General features: G+C 36.1%; 1 protein-coding gene across 3 annotated transcripts in view; it reads right to left on the reverse strand.

Annotated features, from left to right (window-relative positions):
- Positions 1 to 821: 821 nt before the first annotated feature.
- The window catches only part of DNTT (DNA nucleotidylexotransferase), a 128,927-nt gene continuing 107,679 nt past the window's right edge, over positions 822 to 22,069 (reverse strand). For all 3 annotated transcript variants that reach the window (XM_066191162.1, XM_066191163.1, XM_066191161.1), the window contains 2 exons: positions 21,883 to 21,966; positions 822 to 2,044 (listed from right to left, as the gene is read on the reverse strand). In XM_066191162.1, coding sequence (XP_066047259.1) covers positions 1,958 to 2,044; positions 21,883 to 21,966 — 171 coding nt within the window. In that variant the 3' untranslated portion in view covers positions 822 to 1,957. The remainder of the gene's footprint in view (positions 2,045 to 21,882; positions 21,967 to 22,069) is intronic.

Raw genomic sequence — 22,069 nt, forward strand, 5'->3', positions numbered from 1 at the left:
TAATAGTTGATTCAGTGAACAATCTGTAAGATGTATTCTAAATAAAATTCAGAAAAATTGAGGGAAATAAAAGAATAAAGTGGTATGCTGATTTCTTCTAGTCTTGGAGGAGCTGACAACTTGTGTTGGTATCTTTTCCCTCACAGGGGGCATAATTATAAGTGATGGATAGGCACCCAAGATGTGAGTTAGTTTTGTGGAATTCAGAATGTTTGGTATTTTCTGTGTGTCTTCAAGTTTTCAGAAACAGCACAACTGGAATGTGTAATTTCTGATAAATGTTCGCCAAGTAGAAAGAATATTCAGACAAAGTATCATAGCTTTTGTTTTCTTCCATTAGGACTGAAAAATGTCACTGCTACTTAAGTGTCAGCATCCTGATGCAAAACACAGAGAAGGTACTTCATACATCAGCACAATAAAGCAGGAAGCAGTGCCAGTGCTTTAGAGTTAGAGCAGTTTAGGAAGTAGCATTGTATTTTCAGCTCAGTTAGCAAAACTGCACTTAAATAGGGGGGGGTTTATTGACACAGGCAAGAAGCAAATTCCTGCCATTAAGACATTTTTCTACATCCCTGACTGAGGTTTTGGAATAGTTTACAATGCAGTCCTTTAAAAGTCTGTATCCCAGCTGAAAGCAATGAGTAACAAATGAACCATACTTTTTACTAATAGAAATACTGAATATGGGAAGCTTTTACTGTCAGTAATAACTGTTGTGCATTGCCATTCTTTCCTTATCATGTCAAGAGGTGTAGTCAGCCTCAACAGAAGAAAAAATTTTTAGGGATTTTTAAGGAAGAAAATCATTTCACCAGTCCTGGTGTTCTTAATCACCTTTATTCTCAAATGATGAATGATCACTAAATAGCTTCATTTCCTGAAGCACTGAATACCCCTGTTTACTAAAGGATAAAGGTATTACAAATTCTTCATTGTCATTATGGTCACAAGAGCTACCTGGACATTTTCTGAAACCAAAATATCTCATAGGGCTTTTATCAGAACACCCCTCACATCCTAGATGAATTTCTGACTAAAGAGAGGAAATACCACTCTATAGCAGCCAGTAGGCCAATAGCTCAAATAAAATCCCATTCCAAGGCATTCACACTTACTAATAAATAAATTTCCATCTATCTAAATTGAGAACAGATAATTAAAATCTTTTGTCTTGGAGCAGTTACCAGCCTGACAGTTAAAGCTATTGTTTTCATGCAGGTTATGATTCAAGTTCCTGATCGTGGACCATTACTCCACATAACCTGAATCGTCTTTAATCCAAATCAGTACTTTAAATTTATAGTACTTTTCTACACAATTGAAGATTGTTCCTTTGGAATCCCTTCCTGTGAAATGTTTCTTAACTCTCACTCAATTATCGACATGTTTATAGTTTTTGTAGAATGGTGCCCTACCTGGGAAAATATTACAACTGAAGCCTCAAGTTGCTGAGACTGCAAAGTAGTTACTGCTTAGGTCATTAAGTCTTATATACAGAGCAATTTTATACACGGATTCAGCAGAATATGTTAGAAATTCAGTTTAAAACCAGCATACATTTCAGTAATGTTTTGACTCAGCTCAAATGTTTTGAATTATTTATGCATTGTTGTAGCTAACTATTTTAAAAAACAAGTATTGTTCGTACTAATGTTAAATTCCTCTCATAAGCAAAAATCTCACCAGTTCCAAGTTTTCCCTCCAAAACAAGCACTGTCTTATCACTCCCACATAGAAACTTAAAAACCAGAAAAGACTGGAAAAGATTATGAAAAACATAAACTCCTATCTTCTAGGAACATTAGCGTATGAAAATGGCTACTAATACTTATTTGATTTTTTTTTTGGTGTCATAGAAACCCTTATTATATATGTATATAAAACTAAACCAGACTGCAAGGTGGGCAGAAAAGACCATTGCAGTCAACTGATGAAGGTACAGTGGTAAAGAATTTTAAGCATTCCTTTCCCATGGTTCGACATAATCCAAGCCAAGATGTGCAAAGATTTCTTCCTCACTTCCCGCTTTGAGAAAGATCCTCTGTGAAAAAAAAAATTTAAAAGAAAGTCAATAAGGGTGTTAGAAAGAAATTTCAATTGATGTTTTTTACTGTTGAAAAGGAGCTAATTTCTGACAGTTCTACCCATTGTATCCTCTATAGAATACACTGTCTTCATCAGTGTGCCTACCCTGAAATGTAAAAGCAAGTTAAAAAAGAATTTTAATGCTGCTTGATGTTTTCACTTTTAATGACCAGCTTACAATTTTGTTTTGATTTAGTTTTTCAAGACCCTCAAATCCAACTTATATTTCCCTTCCATGAGGGACTTCCTTCATAAAATCATAAATGTTTTAAAATTAATATACTAATGTTCTCTATAAGTGCATTCAAACTGATTTGATGGTGACACTAATTGTGCATAGCCAAGCATTAAAATCATCAAATAAAACCCAAGGGTTTTTTTTCTTTACACACATTCCTTCTGAATGTTTTACAGAAAAAAAGCAATTTTGTTTTTTCATACCTGCACTTCTGAAAATACAGGAGATTATTCATATACAGGAACATTCACAAGCCTACCCCCCGTATGATGGTTGATATAATAAAGTACATAGCCTTATGCATTCCTTTCATCACTAAAGTACAATAACAATTAAAAAACTGCCAAGGTGGGTGAATATTAAAACAGCAAAAACCTCATAATTTAGAGTTTGGAAGCAAGAAAGAATAGTTAATATTTCAGCAGTTCCTGAATCATTTGAAGTCTGTGTTCAACTCTGAATAATCAAACTCAATGTGTTGTGAAAACTTCAGGGTTGAGTTTCTAGATTTACTCCCTGTTGTGAAAGAGGAGATGCTATCTAGAGAACCAACCAATAAATTCCTTTGAGTAAGAGAATCTCTCTGCCACGACGTTTGGGAACATGTGTGCCTGCAGCTCTGCTCCCTCAGCCACCAAGCAGTGCCTCCAGGAGGGCTGTGCTGACCAGCACCCCCATGGGAATGGGTCAGGAAAAGGAGTCCATAATTAGATCAGAGTAAACCCATGATATGGTTGAACAACTTCTGGCACCAGACATTCACAACTGGGAACTGAGTGATTGAAGATATCTCTGCAATAGCAAAGACTGCTTGTAAATCATAGAAAAATAATATCCTCTTTTTCCTAGGAAGTTCAAATGTCAGATTCGGGAATAAAGGGAACCTACAAATAACACTAAACAGCAGAAATACTGATTTTTTTCCCATAGATAGAAGAAGAAAAAATGGTAGAAAATATAAATTGAACAGAATAAAAGAAAAAAAAGACATCAACAACTGCCCATTGAATAAAAATACTAAGGATATTTTGTTCCTCAAGTGTCTCCTGGGATGACAGGATTTTAGGGATTTTTTTGTTGTTTCTCTTTTTTTGGTTTTTTTGGTTTTTTGTTTTCTTTTAGTATTACTAAGAAGAAGAGGGCAATCCATACACTACTGCAAAAAAAGCAGTGTATTCCTACACTACTGCAAAAAAAAAAAAAAAAAAAAAAAAAAAAAAAAAGAATATAAGTAAAACAAGTAAAAAAACCTTACACTTGTAGACAGATGTTACAGACACGCTTTAATAGAAGCCCTTCATATCTCTGGGACCCCAAATTGCATTCCATTTCTTTTGTTCTGTCACTTTATGTTTTCCTGCAAGCTAAACTCATTTCATTTGCTTGACAGGGAAAATTTCTAATACAAAGTATTTGATGCTGAATACCATTCTCAGTAGCTACAAGCAATGTTTCTAAATGAATCCCTGGCTGATATCTGCCACCTGCTTTAGCAATATAAGTGTTATTAATGTTAATCATAACCTATGATTTTCCTTCTGTGTCAATCTATGCAGAGCTTATATAGTGGTGCAAATTTAATTATTGCACTCACTACCATTCTTTCTTGCTTTTTTCTTTTTGCTCAAGAGAAGTAATGAACTGCTAGTCTAGTCATGATTTTATTTCATCTTCTTACTAATATTCTGCAGATCAAAAACATGTCCTTCAACATCAATCAAATTTACAAAAAACAATGGTCTGGAGCTTCTGGTACACTTATCTTTTATCCCATGTAATCAATTCTGTCATTTCAATGGATGTAAATATTATGTTTGTGGTTGTAAACGTGACCATTAACTACACCTAATATAGAACAATTGCCATCCAAATGTTTTCTTATATGAATTGCTACCTCTTATTTTTCATTTTGGCATTAATGATCAATAATACATTTGATGAAAGAGAAGGCGGGAGTGAAGGCACAGAGCTAGCACAGCTTCATGATATCCTAACTATCATGGCTAAAGTTCATGTATGTTGTACTTCTACTGTCACTTGGTTTCATATCACATTTTAATACAGTGAATCCAGCAAAATGAAACCATTACTTAATAAAGCAGAATTCTAGTTTTAGTTAAATAAATCAGCATTAGCCAAGAGCATAGCCTTCTTGAAAGGCACACATTTAATTGTATTCCAAGCAGACTGATATCCTACTGTTTATTACCAAATTGCTTGGCAATAACAGTGTGTTGCCCAATACCAAAATAAATAATCTCTTACACTTGAGTAATGCTATTAATAAATCTTAGCCTGTCACTACAGCATTTCATTACTATTTCATCCATCTCAAGATGAACTTAGAAAATTAGTTTGAGGTGCCCAAAAATAGAAATCACTACCACATCTTATCATTGATGAACTGGGATTTGATGGTTCTGAACTAGCAGAATCTGCTGCAGAGTGAAGAGCTCCAGGTTTGTATGTACATGTGAAATGCACTATTCTGAAGATGAGACACGTGGTGAAAATCTAACTAATTTCCTTTTTTAAATCCTTCTAATCCTTGGTATTAGCTGAAGAACAAGAATTAAGTATGAATGTTCCTAATTGATTACTGCCATAATTCTGCTTTATAAACTATTTGAACATTTGTTCTTGAATAAGTCACAGCCAAATTGTGTCCTTAAAGATCAAGTAATTTTCTTCCATATCCCATTTTCCCTACTCTTTTCAGAGCCTTGACTTTAATATGCTTTACAGCTGTAATTCAGAAAGAATGCAGTCCTACTCTGGCAGATTTCACTATCTTTTTGAAAATTATAACATTGTGTATGAGGCACATACCTTCCTTTTGTAAAAGACCCTGAAGGACCATAAACAGTAAGGTCTGTCTGAACTCCTGACATACTATTGCATGAAATAAATTGGGGAGGGGAGGAAGGGCATGGAGATTATTGCCAACAGTATCTTGTTAACAATTTACAAAATACTCTTTGATACAACTTTGCTTCTAGACAAGCGCCTGGAATGGCATGAACATACACATTTATTCTAACCTTTTCTTTGTGTCCAGGATTATGTTGCATGCTTTAAAATGGCAAAATCTTAAACAAGATATTTAGGGATTTTAAATTTAATTTTTGTCTTCCATCACTGATTTTCTTATTGTTTAATGTGACACATATTCACATCAGTTTAATTACCTTAATATTTCCTTTTCTTTTAAAAATTATTGAAGTGGAGATATAATGACAATATGATCATACCTAGCTTTGTAGTTCCACCAGTACACTGAATGATAAATACCAAGCAGTCTTAACCCCCGTCACTTTACATCTCAAATTATCACAGTGGCCGTAAGCAAGACAATGATAAATGAACAACAGAAAAGAAGAGGACAGACTGTCATTTGCAAACTTGGAACTTAATTGTTCATTGTGCTTGGACAGAGTCCATTCTGAAAAAAATGATTTATGGGTAAAGTCAGTTGTAGATGAATGATGATAGCAACAGGACTTGCTTAATCAGCCATGGTTGAAGACACCACAATGCACCTTAAATTTCTTACACATGGATTTGTCACTTTAGTGACATCTTCACAAGTCATCTCTAATGTCAAGTCAGTTGAAGAGTTTTAATTAAAGATATTTGAGACAAATGAAAAGATGATGCTTCTTACATTCCTTGCAACAGCTTCTTTAGATATGAAAGGTCATTGCATTCCGTGAAGCAGTGCACTATAGTGACAGACCCACAGCTGATAGAATGCACCTCAATGGGTTATCAGACTAAAAGTACAAACGTATTAAATTGGTCACCCTCCCGTTTTCTCTGATCCCATTTACATAAACAGCATTTATATCCTTGAAAAAATAATTAACAGAAGGTGCTCACAGAAAGAATTGTGAAGGCAGACACATAAGTAATTCATCCTATCTTCCACATGATTGGTAGTGGGAAAGTTCTGTGTGTTTACCTGACCTGAGTGTTACCCCACCTGTTCTCTGCCCCTGGGCCAGTTCTCCAGCTCAGGTGTTGATGCACCACCAAGGCCCATGGGTCACACCAGCACTGCAGAAACGTTAGGAAGTTGTGTTTACTAAATCAGCCATTTGAAATGTATACCTGACAGTATGGCTATACACTTCGTTATTTCGTGACTTTTGGATCATTTTGACTTAAACTCCTGCATACCAAGCTGAAAATATTCAGCTTGTATGGTAGTCTGAGCACTGCATCAAGGAAGTCTGTACAATCACATATCCACAAAGCAATCCACTGAAGTATTTTTGTTTCAGTATTTCCTGCAATTCTTAGACTGGCTGTCTTCTATACTCAGTGGTCCTATTTTATTGAGTTCAGTACAAGGTTCTGACAATAAATGGATAGAGCACTAAATTAATTCTCATCTGTGAAAATGTTAAAATAACCATATACTGAAATAAAACCAACAAGTTAGAATAGGTGCAAACAACCAACACTTTCACGGGAGAATTTCTGTGAATGCTATAGCAGCAACTGTTAAATATTTTTAAACAAGTAGCTGTAGTACATACAATTTTTTCTTGGTACATGAATATTAAGTGTAATATGCGACAATAGCCCCAAGCAACTTCTTCTAATCCACAAAATACTGAGGAGAAAAGAGATAAGATGACATTTGGAAGGTTGAAGTAGTCATATTTTCATTTGTTGTATGATCGGAATTGCAAGAAAATTTCGGGACTTGCTCTAATTATTCTTTAAAAACAGAAATGAGGCCTGCCTGAAAGGTAAGAAAAGAAAGAAAAAAGAAAGAAAGAAAGAAAGAAAGAAAGAAAGAAAGAAAGAAAGAAAGAAAGAAAGAAAGAAAGAAAGAAAGAACAGACTAGAAAGAAAGAACAGACTAGAAAGCAAAAAAATATGCTGTTCCATCAGCTGTTCTAATTTTCCAATGCTAAAAATATGTAGGCACCCACTTGATGCTTTATACCTGTATAATTGCATTTGCTTGCTATTTTTGAGAGTCGAAGATGCCTGTGACTGACAGTACACAAATCCAGTGAGAAGAAAAGGAAGGTCTCAGTGCAAAATAAAAGGCATCCCAAAGGCTTTTCCATTTGACTACAGAGAGCTGCATGGATTTTTGGTGAACCTTAGCAAACAAGCTCTAGGAAACCATAAAGTTCAATGCTGTTTTCCACTGGGAAGCCTGAGCTGTTTCACGAGCCTGAATACCTCCATTAGCTCACAATAAAAAGTAAACTTGAAAACACAGAGGTCATAAAAAAGTAATCCCCTAGCAAAGGAAGCACAATTTTCGAACAAAAACTTGAGTTCCAAAGCCAACCATTGAATGTGCTGAATGCAGATGTCTAAGAATCCTTGGATTTGACAAGTACAAGGACCACTGTCAAAGCAACTGAGTCAGGAAAGCCCATGAGAAGACAAGACAAACAGGCAGAGCATATGTTTGCTTTAGCTTCACTCCCACGTCTGCTCCCAGAAAGGTCAATCAGAGAGAGGTAATCAAATTAAACAGACTGATTGATGAAACATTATCCAAATTCACTCCATGGCACAACTAATTGGACATTATATTTATTGACAATTAAGTTACTGCGAGTCCCAGAATAAACACTTTGAGTTGTATTTATGCTTGATCCCTATCAAATTCAATTAGGTTTATCCTGGAATCATAAATATGTAGATGCTACTAGAATTTTATAAAAATAAGTTTTAAAATTAAAAAAAAAAATGCAGGACAGAAGGACAGAAAGGAGAATGTAGAAACAGGGTAGAAAAAGACTAAACCCAAACCTGGATGGATGAGTTATTGAATGATTGACTTGACATTACTTCCTCATGGGCCTCCTGTGCTAACAGTTCCTACCATATTGAAGCATCCTGAACATGCTGATGAGCTTCTGCAGTTCAGCACCTCCATATGAAGAACGAGTCCAACACATAACAAGACAGGGAGGTAAAACTGAAGAAAGTAGGGAAGAGAAAAATTCAGTGGAATTTGAGTTCAGATGTTTCTGAATTGATTTTTTTCAGATTCATGCAAACTCAGACTTAAATATCTAATATAAGACTCAGAATATTTTACTCAAGCCAAAATTTACAGAACCAAACAAATTTACTCAACCACCAGCCAGTGAAAAAGCAAACAAGGACCCCTAGAATAGAGCAATAGTCCAGAAAAACTTATTAGTGTCTTAGTTAAGACTTATAGCAGGTTCAAGAAAAAGCTTAACCTGTTTTTGTCTCATCTGAATGGATATGTGGGTTAGTGGGTTGCTGAGAGGAAGGTGCAGGCAGTGCCTGGAAAGTGACAGCAAAAGGAGCCACTGCAAGGAAGGGAGAAAAAGGATGTTGCACACTTTGCGTGTTTCAGTTACTCCCTGTTCAGAAGTTGTTTATTTGCAAAAAGATATTCCCACCTTCCTCATTATCAAAAAGCAATCAGTTTCTGGAGTGAATTTTTGTGGACTGAATTTGTTGATAAACGGTACAGATAGAAGCTCTAAAAGGTATGAGCCACAAAGTCTGAGGAAGCTTATCAGAAAATGCATAAAAACTCTTCATAACAATAGCTAGGAACTGATTTCAAGGAAAATAAGCATTTTGCTGACATAATTATCGTGTTGTTTTGTCTATATTTGAGTTAACTAACCTAAAGACAAGCACCACTACTTGGTTTGTATTGATTTAATTGATTATTGTAAGGCATAATAATACAAGAAATGTGAGTGAAAGCTGGACCCTCCCAAGCACATTTCTTTAAAATCCTCCCTAAATACCTAGCTCCATGCTATTTTCTAGCCTTACCATGTGGAACTTGAGTCACTGAGCATCACCTTAAGCAGGAGAGTGGGCTGTGTTTTCTATGCTGTATGTCAAAAAGGAACACATAAGGTAACAGAGAGAGATTTTTACTAAAATTACTAAAATGAGCCCAGAGGCACCATAAACATTTAAAAATTATTGACATCAGTATCAGAATTTAGTGACATCAATGTTAAGCCACAGGGACTATGATTCCATTTCTTTTTAACAGATGAAGGTGCATCTCCTTGATCTATCCATAACCAGGCGCAGCCCATGCCCAAGGATATCCCTCTGTCATTCACATCTCTCATGTTGTTCCAGGCAGCCTTACCTTCAGCATCACAACCAGCTCCATCCTCTCTCTGAAGGAAAGGGGGATCAGCATCTCTCTCCCATCCCCTGCCATGACCAGGGTGAAAGCAGGCTCTGCAGGCACTGAGCACGAGCTAGCATTTTTCTCTTCCTTCTCTGTGTTACTGTTAACTTTACAAGAATGAATGTTGTACGTCTTGGGTGGAAAACATAAAACTGCTCTGAGTTTCAGCATAACAAATAGCTTTGCAATTTTACACCACTTACAGACCCAGAATTTTGTAAAGCAACTATAGAGAAAGCTCTATGGAAGATCCATAAACTCCTGCAGTGCACTGACTGATAGGAGTGCCTTCAATCGACAGTGAAATATGGGAATACAACGCAACACTGATGTGTAAAATAGTGGCTACTTCTCTGAAATCTCCAGCTGATCATCAGGTAGACAAGGTGCTAACAATTTTTACTGTGTTCAGTAACCTTCACAGCAAGAAAATTATTTTATGGAGAGGGTGAGGAGGAAACAGAAGAAGAAAAAAAGGCTAAGTAAAGCAATTTCCATATAAAAATGCATACAATCCTGTCATTATGCAAGAGCTTTCAAATAATTTTACGATGATTGTCTTGCATAGTACAAACACTGCCAGAAAGTACCATGGAAAAATGTAACTTCTTCATGGCCCTGATAGCCATACTGCTCTTCAGCCTGAGAGGGACAGCAGCTCATTCCACCAGTACTCTGACAGACAACATTCTCAACGTGAAACATTGCTTGATGAAAAAAACATTACAGAATTAAGGAACTGTGTAGTAAACCTAACCCCCAACAAGTAATTACCCATCAGAATTTAGCTTCATTATGGTCAACAAACATTGTTTATACTTTGTGGATAGTTATAACATCTGACAATCTGTTTTCTAGTACTTTCCTAAACAACATGACTAGCAACTTTCAGGTGTTTTTCCTTCTGTGCTTTTCCCAGTGCTTTTCATTTGTTTTCTTTTCTTTTAAGAGGTTTGTTTTTAAGACTGGCTATTGGTGATTTTGCTTTGCTTGTAATTAGACATCTTACTAAATAATTAAGCTATGTTTATGAATGAGACTATCAACAGCACAAACAAATTTATAATTACGGAACATAAATTCTGAAGTACTAATTGTGCTAGAAATGTGAACTATGGCAACAAATTCAATAATAATATCCCACAACATTTGCAGATATTGTGCATTTTTCATTTGACAGTATCATAACAGTTTTCATTAGCAATAATACGAAGTTTCTCTGACAATATATTATATCCATATATAATTTTAATGTTTAACTGGTATTTTCTGCAGTAATATTCACATCAGCATGCCCGCCTTAAAATAAAAACTAATCTGTTCCTAAGCCAGCTACAAATAAGATGATAAATCAGAGAGAAAAAAAATTACTTTTTGAAATGACAGTATAACAAACCATGATTGAAAAAGCAGTATTGCAAGCATTACCCATTGACTTGATACCCTCAGGCAAAATCATGTGTAATGGTACTGATGCAAAATAACGCAGTGGAATTTATTCTGATAATTCCGGGCATGAATAATTTTTGAATGTAATAGAAGCCATAATCATAAATTCTCATTTCATTTTACCACTGGACATGTCTTGTGCTTTTAATCAGAAATACCAGACTGGAATGTTTCTCTTAAATTCATCTCTGGCTCTTGTTACAGGTTTATTGATATTAAATTCTGAACAGTAACAAGTAAATTAATCAAGTAAAATAGAATAATCAGGCTAATATTAGAATATTCTAGGCACTTAACCAACCATATCATAACACAGTGTAACAAAATATTTTCATGTTTTCTACAGGCAATCAACTTACTCCAAGCAGTTTTGATGGGGAAAGAAAAAAAAACAGTGCTGAAGTACTGACAGTTTGAAAAATAAAATATTAAAAAACATTATCTATTGACTTAAGAGAACTTGCTAAAATTTAGTTTGTAAACAAGAACATGTTGTACATAAAATGGAACTACTGTCTGTTAAAAATGACAGATCTGTGGTAACTTTGTTGCAAAACACTACATTTTTATGCATCCAATCTCCCATTAGAATTTTAAAAATTAAAAACATTCCACAATACATTGCCATCCAGACTCAAATGTTTTCAGTTTGGGGCACACAAAGCGAAATGAAACTTGGAACTCCCTATCTGATAACACAGGCAAAATTTTTAACATATTAAGTAGCACACTGCTGTAAACAAAAGCAGATCAAAAATTTATTGTCCCCGCAGCTCTCTGACAACTTCAGTACTACCACAAAGTCCTTAAAAATAGTCTCAGGGATTATTTCCTTTTTCACTTTAGCTATACTCACATTTCACTCTAAGTCTGTGCTATTTACAGCAGCTTTGTCAAATACTGTTGGTTTTTTTATATTTTACCTTATAAAGCTTTGTAAGAGTGAATGAAATGAGAAAAATGCAGAATCCTGGATTTTATGAAACTCAGTTGTGAGTAATTCATATGGGATTACTATAAACAAACCACTTCAGAAGAACTTTATTGGGATTGCAAAATCGAAGACCTGCAATTTAAGAAATCCCAGAATGTGGTGGATTGAATTTTGACCTTAATTCAATTTTCCTATGTTTATGCATAGACACTTCATTTCTTCAAAGAAATGCTGCTTACTTCAAATCCTGTAAGATACTTAGGCTTTGTTCACTAGGCAGGAAATGTACTGTGCTACAGGGCTAACAAATATTTGCTGACAGCGCTGACACAATCTTGAGCTGCAGACCAATGTGGGATCAATCAGTCTTAGGAAACTGAGCTTTTATAATCTGTATCTGTTCTAGCTCCCTGTCTTTGCTGCTCCCCCATGCTAAGTTGATGTCTGATCTCAGATTTCTGATGTAACTCTAGGCTCCTCTCACACCATATCCAGAGTTAAGTAAGATTTGCATGGTTTACTTTGTTACTTGGGGCAGCGGAACATTTACCTACTTCTTGTTGCCAGCTTAGAGCATTAGCCTGATGAATTTAATTTATTTTTCAGTCCATCAAACTTCCACTTAGATCTCTTCCCTGTCATTCTATTTTTGTACCCCTTTTCAGTTGTCTCTTCAGCAAACCTAGATTCGTTTCCACAATGGAGCTGCTAATTAAATCTACCCTTTCCATTCCCCATTGCTTTTTCCAGCCACTCTGCATTTACTTATCAAATCTGTACATCCACCATCCCCTTCTGACTCCCACTTCTATGCCCTTTTCCTCTCTGGTCCTCAGCTGCTTCCTTTTCCAGTTTCCTCTCTACCTAGCTTCTTCTCAAATTAACTACTTCTTCCTTTTGTCAGAAAATATGAGACTCGGTAACTCCCCATTCGATAACTTATCCCAGCATACTGACTGAATAATTGCATATTTTTGGTTCTGTACTGCCCTAGAAATTAAAAGGAGTAAAAAGGTATAGTCAAAATATTCAGGATCTGCACCTACTTATACATTTTGAGAGATATCTTTTAATTAGCAATACAGGTTTCACTGAACTGCTCCGAAAACACACCGAGCATAAGAAATGACAATTACGTACTTTTATCTTTGTGTTAGATGTACAGCTTGGTATTGCAAAGAGATTAAGTGTAGCTAAAAATATTTATTAATTACATGCAAACTTTGTAAAAATGGCCAATCATATGCTGTATGAGAAAAATTTAAAATGCCAAGAGAACACTGAGGAGAAGCACAGTTTGTAAGAAAATCCATCATCATTTTTAACTTAGCAGGAGATAAGAAAAGTAGATTATTTTATTTCTTAATTTTTAAAAATAAACCAGGTGCAAAAAGAAAAAATCGCCCAAATCACATATGCAATTTCCACTTTCCTGAGAGAGAATGAGACATAAATGAAAGTATGTGCATCTGTTTACAGTGACTCAGTGTTTAATTTTAGTAATCTTAGAATCATGGAATCGATTATGTTGGAAAAGACCTCTGAGACCATCAAGTCCAGTCTATGACCCAATACCACCTTGTCAACCAGACCAAGGCACTGAGTGCCGCATCCAGTCTTTCCTAAAACACCTCCAGGGATGGTGACTCCATCACATGCAGCTCCTTCCAAAGCCCAATCACCCTTTCTGTGAAGAAATGCTTCCTGATGTCCAATCTAAACCACCTCTGATGTAGCTTGAGACTGTGTCCTCTTGTCCTGTCACTCTAACCTGGGAGAAGAGGCCAAGCCCCACATGGCTACAACTTCCTTTCAGGTAGTTGTAGAGAACACGGTGAAAATCAATATTATAAATTCTGGATCTTTATGTTTGCTGTAGCTTTAATCCAATCATTGTTGCAGATGTCTAAAGCAAACTCCGCAGCTGCAGCATGTTTAATTCATCAAGATGTTCTCAAGACTGATTATATCACCATTATAACTTTATAATTTTAGAGCAGCATCTGCCAAAATAAGACTATAACTTTCAATTTTTACAGAATCATAAAAAATGTCTCTAACTGTGCAAGTAAACTTCTGCAAGCATCTCTTTCAATGAATGGTAGCGTAGATTTTCTCAGATAATACCAAAAAACTGAGTTAGAGACTAACTACTGAATACACATTTAAACACTGTGAATATTACACAACTTTATGTAATAAAATGAGGTTATAAAATCATAGACAGCTCTTTCTGGTTATACAGGTTTTTTAGAAATAATGTGCTGGGCAGGGAAACGAAAGTACACCTGCTTGAAAAACAAAGTTGGCTTTTTATTAGGAGACATATTTGCTAAGTCCTGGCAGGGCAGCTAACCGCCCAGCCACCTGCAACCAGTCTGGCTTCAGAGCAGGTTCTGTCCTCTGAGCCAAGCCACCACAGGAACATATGAACATGACTTTTTGCACCAGCATGGCCACTGTCAGGTAAGTCATGTTTCAAAATAAAAGTCACAACACAGATGCAGACTCAGCCAGAGAAAATTTTGAATATTATGAGGGAGGCTAGAAGCTCAAGGATGTTGCCAGGCATGGCTGGATGGGCTGCCTGCTGCAGACATGGAGGCTGTCTGTGGAACAGCTACCTGGGCAAAAGATGAGCAGTAGCAGAATTCAGACACTCTGAAGCCAGCTCATCAGAGCATTACTGTCATAAAATAGTGATTTACTGGGGCTGTAATCACGACTTCATTTAGCTTTACAGATACATGCTAAGGCAGGCAGGACAAGCCCTGCCTGAAGAGTCAGTCAGGTTTCTGTAGGTTAGAATTCACTCTGCAGGTAAGTGGTGAAAGACTGTGCAATACTGATGGTGACAATTGAGTGCATGTGAGCTTCACAGTGTGAAAGGGATCCCAGGATAAATTTCCCCTTTCATGCTTACTATGGTTCCCCAAGAAAAAGTAAACTTTTTCCTTAAAGATTGTGATCACAGAGTCCTACTATATTCAGTGTAACTGTACAGCACTTAATGGCTTGCAAAGCTGGGCCCCATTATGAAATTTTCAGAGCATCTTGTGAGTTTGTTATTCCGAACAGTTATATAAACCACCTCTCTTGTTATTCAACAACTAAATAACATTGCATGCCATTCAAATTCATACAAGGTTTTTTAAATGCAAAACTGTCATCAATCATCAATCAGTCGTTTGTATGGTGTCATATTTTTTCCAATAATTCTCTAATAGAAAACATTAAGGGACCTATTTCCCATCTTAAATTTACATAGGACATAAAATTAATAACTGCTTTCTGCCTCAGTGACTCTTCAAAATAACACTGAGCTCATGATCCTTCTCTTACAAAAAAACCCAACCTACAATGTCAGTAGAACATTCTACTAACAGCAAAAAACATTCATATGCTAATATTGCTAATAATTCAATTAATCTATTATATCTTAAGAACTCCATCTATTCTTTCACCTTAAAAATCAATGCTGATTATTTACATCACTTAATTTTCCTGTCATGAACTGCATAAAATTATAATTGGACTTGAAAGGGATTCCTTGGAATATTGTGAAAATATATGGGTTTATAGAAGTTATAAATTAGAATTTACAAGACAAAATTAATCCTCTGATCTCACACCTGGTTTGAGAATTTCCACTGGTGAGTGGTATGTAAAATGGAGGAGAGAGACACTTTCGACACGGCCACAATCCAGCCATGAAACTGTTCCACATGCCATCCTTAGAAATCTCCTGACATGAAACAGGAATAGAGAAAAATACCTGCAGCATCCAGCCACCTCATCCCACCACTCGTTCAGCCCAACTCTCCCATCCTCCCTTCCATACCCAAAAGATAACAATTTGAGGAAATGTATCACTCAGAATTTCTAGCATGGAACAGTTGAAGTTAGTTTCTGTTTTGTGCAGGGCTGGTTCTGAGTAGCTGCTAAACAGCAAACAGCATCAAGAAAAGTAAATATACTCTGAATGAAAGGAAAGAGCAGTAGGGAACCCCACTGCAGCTGAAACTGTGTGACATACAGTGAGGAAGCTTTGAACCTCATTCTTTACTGTAACTCCAAGGAATAGTTTCGAAATAGTTACCAAAAGGTAAAAAGAAACAAAAAGATTTTTATTTTCCTATAGATTCTGAAGTATTTGGAAATAGTCCTAATTTTTAATAATTCAGATTTAATTATATCTGAATTATTAAGATAATTCAGATAAGGAAGTTTAGTTAGGAAGCAATAGTGAAAAATGTTGATAAATTCTCCATTTTAAAAAGTCATATTCATTCACAATGTAGGTAGGGCTGGGTTTTACACAGAACAGTAGATCTTTCAGAAGCTTTCTGTAGTTAAGTTTGGGATATCCTCACAGCAAGCTGTACTGAGAGAGATGATGTATGGATTTGGCTGGCTGAAAATCACTAGAATGCAACTTCCCAGGATTCCCAGAGAAGAGAGAGTTCTAGGGAACAGTATTCCTACGTAACACGTGTATAGTCGCGCAAAAACAATATCACATTGTCTTTTGAACAGATCTAATCAGCAAAACACTACTGAATTTGACTTAATTGGAATTTTCCTACTCACTTATCCTGGGTGTTCCATAAAAATGATGTAATTACCAAAATATTGTCCTGAAAAAAGTCCCAATCCAATAGAACCTAGCTTACCAGGCAATTTTAAAAAATCTAAGCCTATTTGAGCTCCTGCCATCTTGCACATCTTCTCATTAATCTGCCTGACAAGCTACTGGGAGCCTGAGTTCAAATAAGTCATTTTAAGTACTCCAGAGCCAGGGTCCCCAGGGTTCATTGGCTCCATGGGCCTGGAGCAGCCAGCCAAGAAAACCCCTCAGAGCTTGCAGCCCCAAGAGCTGTCTGAGCTTTGGAGATTTGGAACAGTCTGATCCATGGATTTTTTCCAAAGCTGAGAATCAGAAATTCCTTTAGGAGAAACTGCCAACATTTTGACTTCCCCTCTAGGAGACCAGGCAAATTTTGAATAATCAAAATTCTCCGCTAAACCTTTGTTCTCTCTTCTAGTTGTAGAGGAAGACAAAATAGTGGCTGATAAAAATTCTTCATTATGCTGAAATTTTTATTGTGGGTTAAGGGATAATTTCCTCCTAATCCAATACAGTGGAGTGTCAAAACAAGTGTCGATGTCCTGGTTTACAGACTAAGGACCGTGTTTTTTCTAAGGAAGAGCCTACTGTTCAGCTGACCTGACTTATGCTTCACAAAGAAAAATGAATTTTTTAAAAAATTTTTCTTTGCAAAACTATTTCTATTTTTTTAGAGAGCATATTGTTTATTCATGAACAGGGAAAGTTTTACAACGAGAATTTTATTCGCCCATTCATAAAAATTTCATGTCATTTGTAGCAGCAATAATACCATAAGACATGTGGAATGTACAACTTCTCTTTCTTCCTTGTGACTGGCTGATCAATGGAGTCCATTCTGTAAGAGTGGGGATGGATCATGGTAAGGTTTGACCTCCTGCTAGTGTAAATCACAGGAATTACATACCTCAGGTTGGTATATACAAATGCTGATTTCCATACCTTTAGTACACAGTTCTACAGACACACAGATTTGGTCATACACTCACCTTTTTATGTAAAAGAGGCTGACAGATAATTGGTGGCAAATTTTCATTTGTTTTGGTCACAATTTTCCTATGAAAGGAAGATCTACAAAATGCCCTTCTTATTACAGAACTGAAAAAATCATTAGTTTGATAACTGCACACTGTCTTCCAAAACCAGCAAATATATGAAAAAGATTCACACACAAAAAAAAAAAAAAAAAAAAAAAAAAAAAAAAAAAAAAAAAAAAAAAAAAAAATTAAGGCTGAGGAATAATTTCACAGTGTAACTTTGTAACAAGTCCCTGGAGAAAATTTCTCTTCCTTTTGTTCCCGTCTGCAAAGCTATGTAATTGATTCCTAACTGCTGTGTTAATGCTCCCAATTCCTGGCAGAATCCCTTTGGAAATACATTAAAGTAAGCAGGACTCTCTCCTGCTGCAACCCTTTGAACGCTGGAATTTGGGATTCTGTGACATGCATCACATTTCAAGCAGTGGGCCACAGTGCAAGCATCTGTGCCAAAGGGCTGATAAATATTAATAAAGAACAATAAAGCATACTGAATTATATATTGAAATAAAGAGCAAATCAGAAAATTGTTTTCTTTTATAATGAATGACATTCTCTTGCAAGTACAGTTACATTCCACCAAATAGAAATTAAATAAAAGCAAATAATATTTGCTATACCATGGTTTATTAACTTCTTATAATGGCTTGAATAATTTTAAATGACAACAGGCAAGTGTTTTTTAATGAAAGGACTTGATCTTCTGCAGGATCAAGAAATAGTTTGACTCTTCCTGATCTTCCTATCTCTTTTGTGGTACACACACACAGACTAATAGAAGAAAAAGGACGAAGCAGGAAAGATTTTGTCCAGCTCCCAAATTCTACCCCAGTCAATACCCCAGTGACTGCTAGAGTTGTGCATGAAGGTTTGCCTGCCTGGACAGAGCCAGTGACATAAAATAACCTCTCTTCAACAGTCAAGGAGAGAAATATGGGAAAGATGTGTTTCAGTTGTCACATACGGTGCCTCATTAACCTTAATTAAGGTTTTGTTCAGGGATCTTGAGCAGCTTGCACAAGGGATATCTGCTCCCTGATTTTTTTTAGCTTTCAGAAAGGAAGATTTCTTTCACAAAGAGAAATATACTTATGAAATACAAATGTTCATGTTCCAATCCAATTTTATGAAACAGTACAGATAAAATACCCATGTTTTTATTGTTCCCAACGAGTCAAATAACTTTAAGAGAAAAGCACTGGGATTACAATAAAGTAGATTCTCTGCTCTGTGAGAGAATGTATGGTAAAAGAATAGAGATAGTGCTGCAGGCAATCTTGCCCCGATAAGGTAAGACATGTGAACAGCATTAAAGGAAAAGGAGCAGGGAATGCTGATTTGTATTGACAAATCACAAAAGAGTAAAAGGGCACACAGGTGTTATGCATAAGGGGAAAAGGGTATAAAAGGCTCTACTGGGGAATTATAAAGTGCTGGTGCTTGAAAATACTCTTGGTGTCAGTTGTGTGTCCTCCATCCCTGTTTTTCATAGTTTAATGTGAAAAATAACCGACAAACCAACCCTAAATATTTTACAATTTGGGCATATGTTCCCTTGTGTAAAATTACAAATTATTTTTATCACGTATTTTAAGCTTACAACTCTAATGACCCTAAAATGAATTAACCTTGTCAGCCACACAATTTACTGCAAATTTCTCCTCTTCCACTATGGGCCATCACATTTCACAGGCAGACACCATTGCTGTATTCTCCATATTTCTGATCTTATTACACACTGGGTGGCAGTATTGAAGGCTTTTGTTCAAACTGTCATTTGTGGGAGTAACTTCATACAAAATTGTAAAGTTAAAAATAATTTTTAAATAGATTTGAATTTAACACATTAGATTATAAGTATTAGTATACTTGCTAGAGAGTCATCTCCCTGCTTCTTGTTAGAACAAGAATAAACTTGAAAAAAGAGCAGTGCTGCCTGGTCTGAAATTTTTCATATTCCATATCTGCCTTAGAAATTTCTTTGTGGAAAAAGTCAGCTAATGTAATTTGGCTATTTCTGAGACTGCAGCAGAAACAAGAATAGTATTCTGCTGTGTCAACATATTAACACAACTTTTTGTGTTTGAAATCTGCAGTGCATCTGTGGTTTACAGCAAAAAACAGAATTTGGAAGCAAACTAGCTGGGTTTGGGATTAAATGATAAACGGAAGACCTAGATATTGGGGGCCAAGGGAAGAGATGACAGATAGACATTTGAAAGCAAAGTCTCTCCCTGAAAGAGACAGCTGACCCACTAATGTGCATCATTTGATATACAGAAATTGTAGATTAAGGATTTCATGGTCAAGACAGTTGAAATTTTCCCTAAAGATTTGGTCTGGGTGTTTTGGGCTTCATCTAGTTTGGTTTTTGGTTCGCTGGTTTTTCTTCTTTGCCTTTGTCAAGGACTCCTGCCTTATGATAAGGAATAAGGAAAGTTTTCTGAGTTTTGCTTCTCAGCCTTGTCTTCAGGTTCATTTCTTCAGTTTTGGGCAGTACGAGGAATTGAGGAAACGTAAGTTGAGACTCAGACACGTAGAAGGTCTGGAGATTAGGTTACAGTTACAGCTGATGGTTTGGGGAACCACAACATGGGTATGTGCACACGTTTGTTCGTATTTTTCAAATTTCCAAGGCAGATACTCAACAGAAGAAACTTAAGGCCAGACACTATAAATGCAGGGCCCTGGAAATAAGTGGATGTTTAAGATCTTAAATCTTTCTCTGCCTCAGTTCTTTACTTGAAAATTTGGGATGAAAAGAGCATCTCTCTTCCCAGAGGACGCTGTGAAGATAAACTCATTATTTATCTGCAAATCATCCTGGCTAATCCAGTCAAAAACACATGGAAAGCTCACAATTTTTTCCCCAGAAAGATTTTAATGGTATATTGGTTTTAAAATCTAAATATAACCAAGAAAAAATAATACTGATTGATGTTGTTTATGAAAGAGCAGTGACCATTTTGCATCCCTGAAAGCCCCAGGGCTCTGAGTAAAAGCAGCAGATATAATGATACATACTCATACACCAAACAGGCAAATTTTTCTGCATACAAAAAAATGACACTGGCATTCCTCAAATTCTTTGGTTTTCCCTAGTGCCATTTTCTGTTACATCCAAGAAGCTATTGAGCAGAGTACATATTAGCATGCAGATAATCACACCAACCACATTATGCTGCGGAAAAGAGTTCTTATTTTGAATACTTTCAAAATACAAATGACAGGCAGAAATACACTGACATCATCCCTGAGTTTGTGAAGAAACATCCTCTAGACACATAATAGCATATTTATCTACTATTGACTTCATGTTTTCTTCTGAAGCATCTAGTATTGACAATTTCTGGAGACAGGATATCCGACTAAATGGATAATTAGCCCAATAATTTCCCTAGGTTTCCATGTGAACTGAGGATGCTATAGCAGCATCTGGACCTGATGAGCACATATGGAGTGAGCTGAAGTGGAGTGATGACTTAGATCACTCCTGCATCTTAGAAAGAAGCAATGAGACAATACTGCATTTAAGTAGGGGTGCTGAAAGCAGTCACAAATCTATTAGGAACATGTAGGAAAGATTAATGTGAAGTCTTGACGTGGTACTTTTGCCTTTCCCTGTAATGACATCAATAAGCAACTTCAGTATTGATTTTTGCTTATTATTTAAATGGCCTAATGCAAATACAAAGACATAAAGCCAGATAAATGCAGAGATCAGTATAACTTCAGCCAAGAGCCTTTATACCAGAAATTATACCAATTACTCCCCAGGCTGCCAAGCCTGACTAAACAGAATTCCACACAGACTTCTGAATGCAGGGCTTTAAAAGCAGGATGATCCCTAATCCCTACTTAGTGTCATACCCAGCAAAAACTCCCTCAAGCCTTCTAACTGAGCCTGTACCACTCAATACCCCCTCTTCATTTGCAATGTCAGACCAATACGAGTTGAAAGAGTGCCAGGGACACAGAAATGATCTTTCCTTCTGAAATGGGACAGTGAAGTACCTTTTTCAAATACTCACAGATGGGTTGTTCCCACTTTTGTGAAGGCTGCACAGTTCCTATCAAACACAAATGTCTAATTCATGCTTCTTGTTACATTTCAGGAATTACCTCATAATTGCCCCCCCCTCAAAAAATTCCAGACTTACTTGTTCAGATTTAATCAGGCTGTTCCAGTGAAACGAAATCATGTGAAGGTGGAACTGTTTTACCACTAAATGGATAATCAAGCATATTCTACATAGTTGAATATAAAAAACTAATAGTAAATGCACACTTGGAAATAAAAACACATTGGCTTTTTTTTCTGTGAATAGACAGTACCTTTCTCCTGTCATATAATCCATGGTTATCCAATATCATCTTCCTTTCATGTGTAGCATACCTCCGTAAATCACGTCCAAATTGCTGTCAAAGATGCAGCAAATATCAAACATATGCACAAATATCAAACATATGCACAAATTAAAATTGTTATCCTTTGCACCTTCTAACACCAAACCAAATAATA

This window comes from Chamaea fasciata, unplaced genomic scaffold (assembly GCF_029207755.1).
Source record: "Chamaea fasciata isolate MVZ Bird 193981 ecotype frontalis unplaced genomic scaffold, bChaFas1.0.hap1 SCAF_9, whole genome shotgun sequence".
Taxonomy (NCBI): Eukaryota; Metazoa; Chordata; class Aves; order Passeriformes; family Sylviidae; genus Chamaea; species Chamaea fasciata.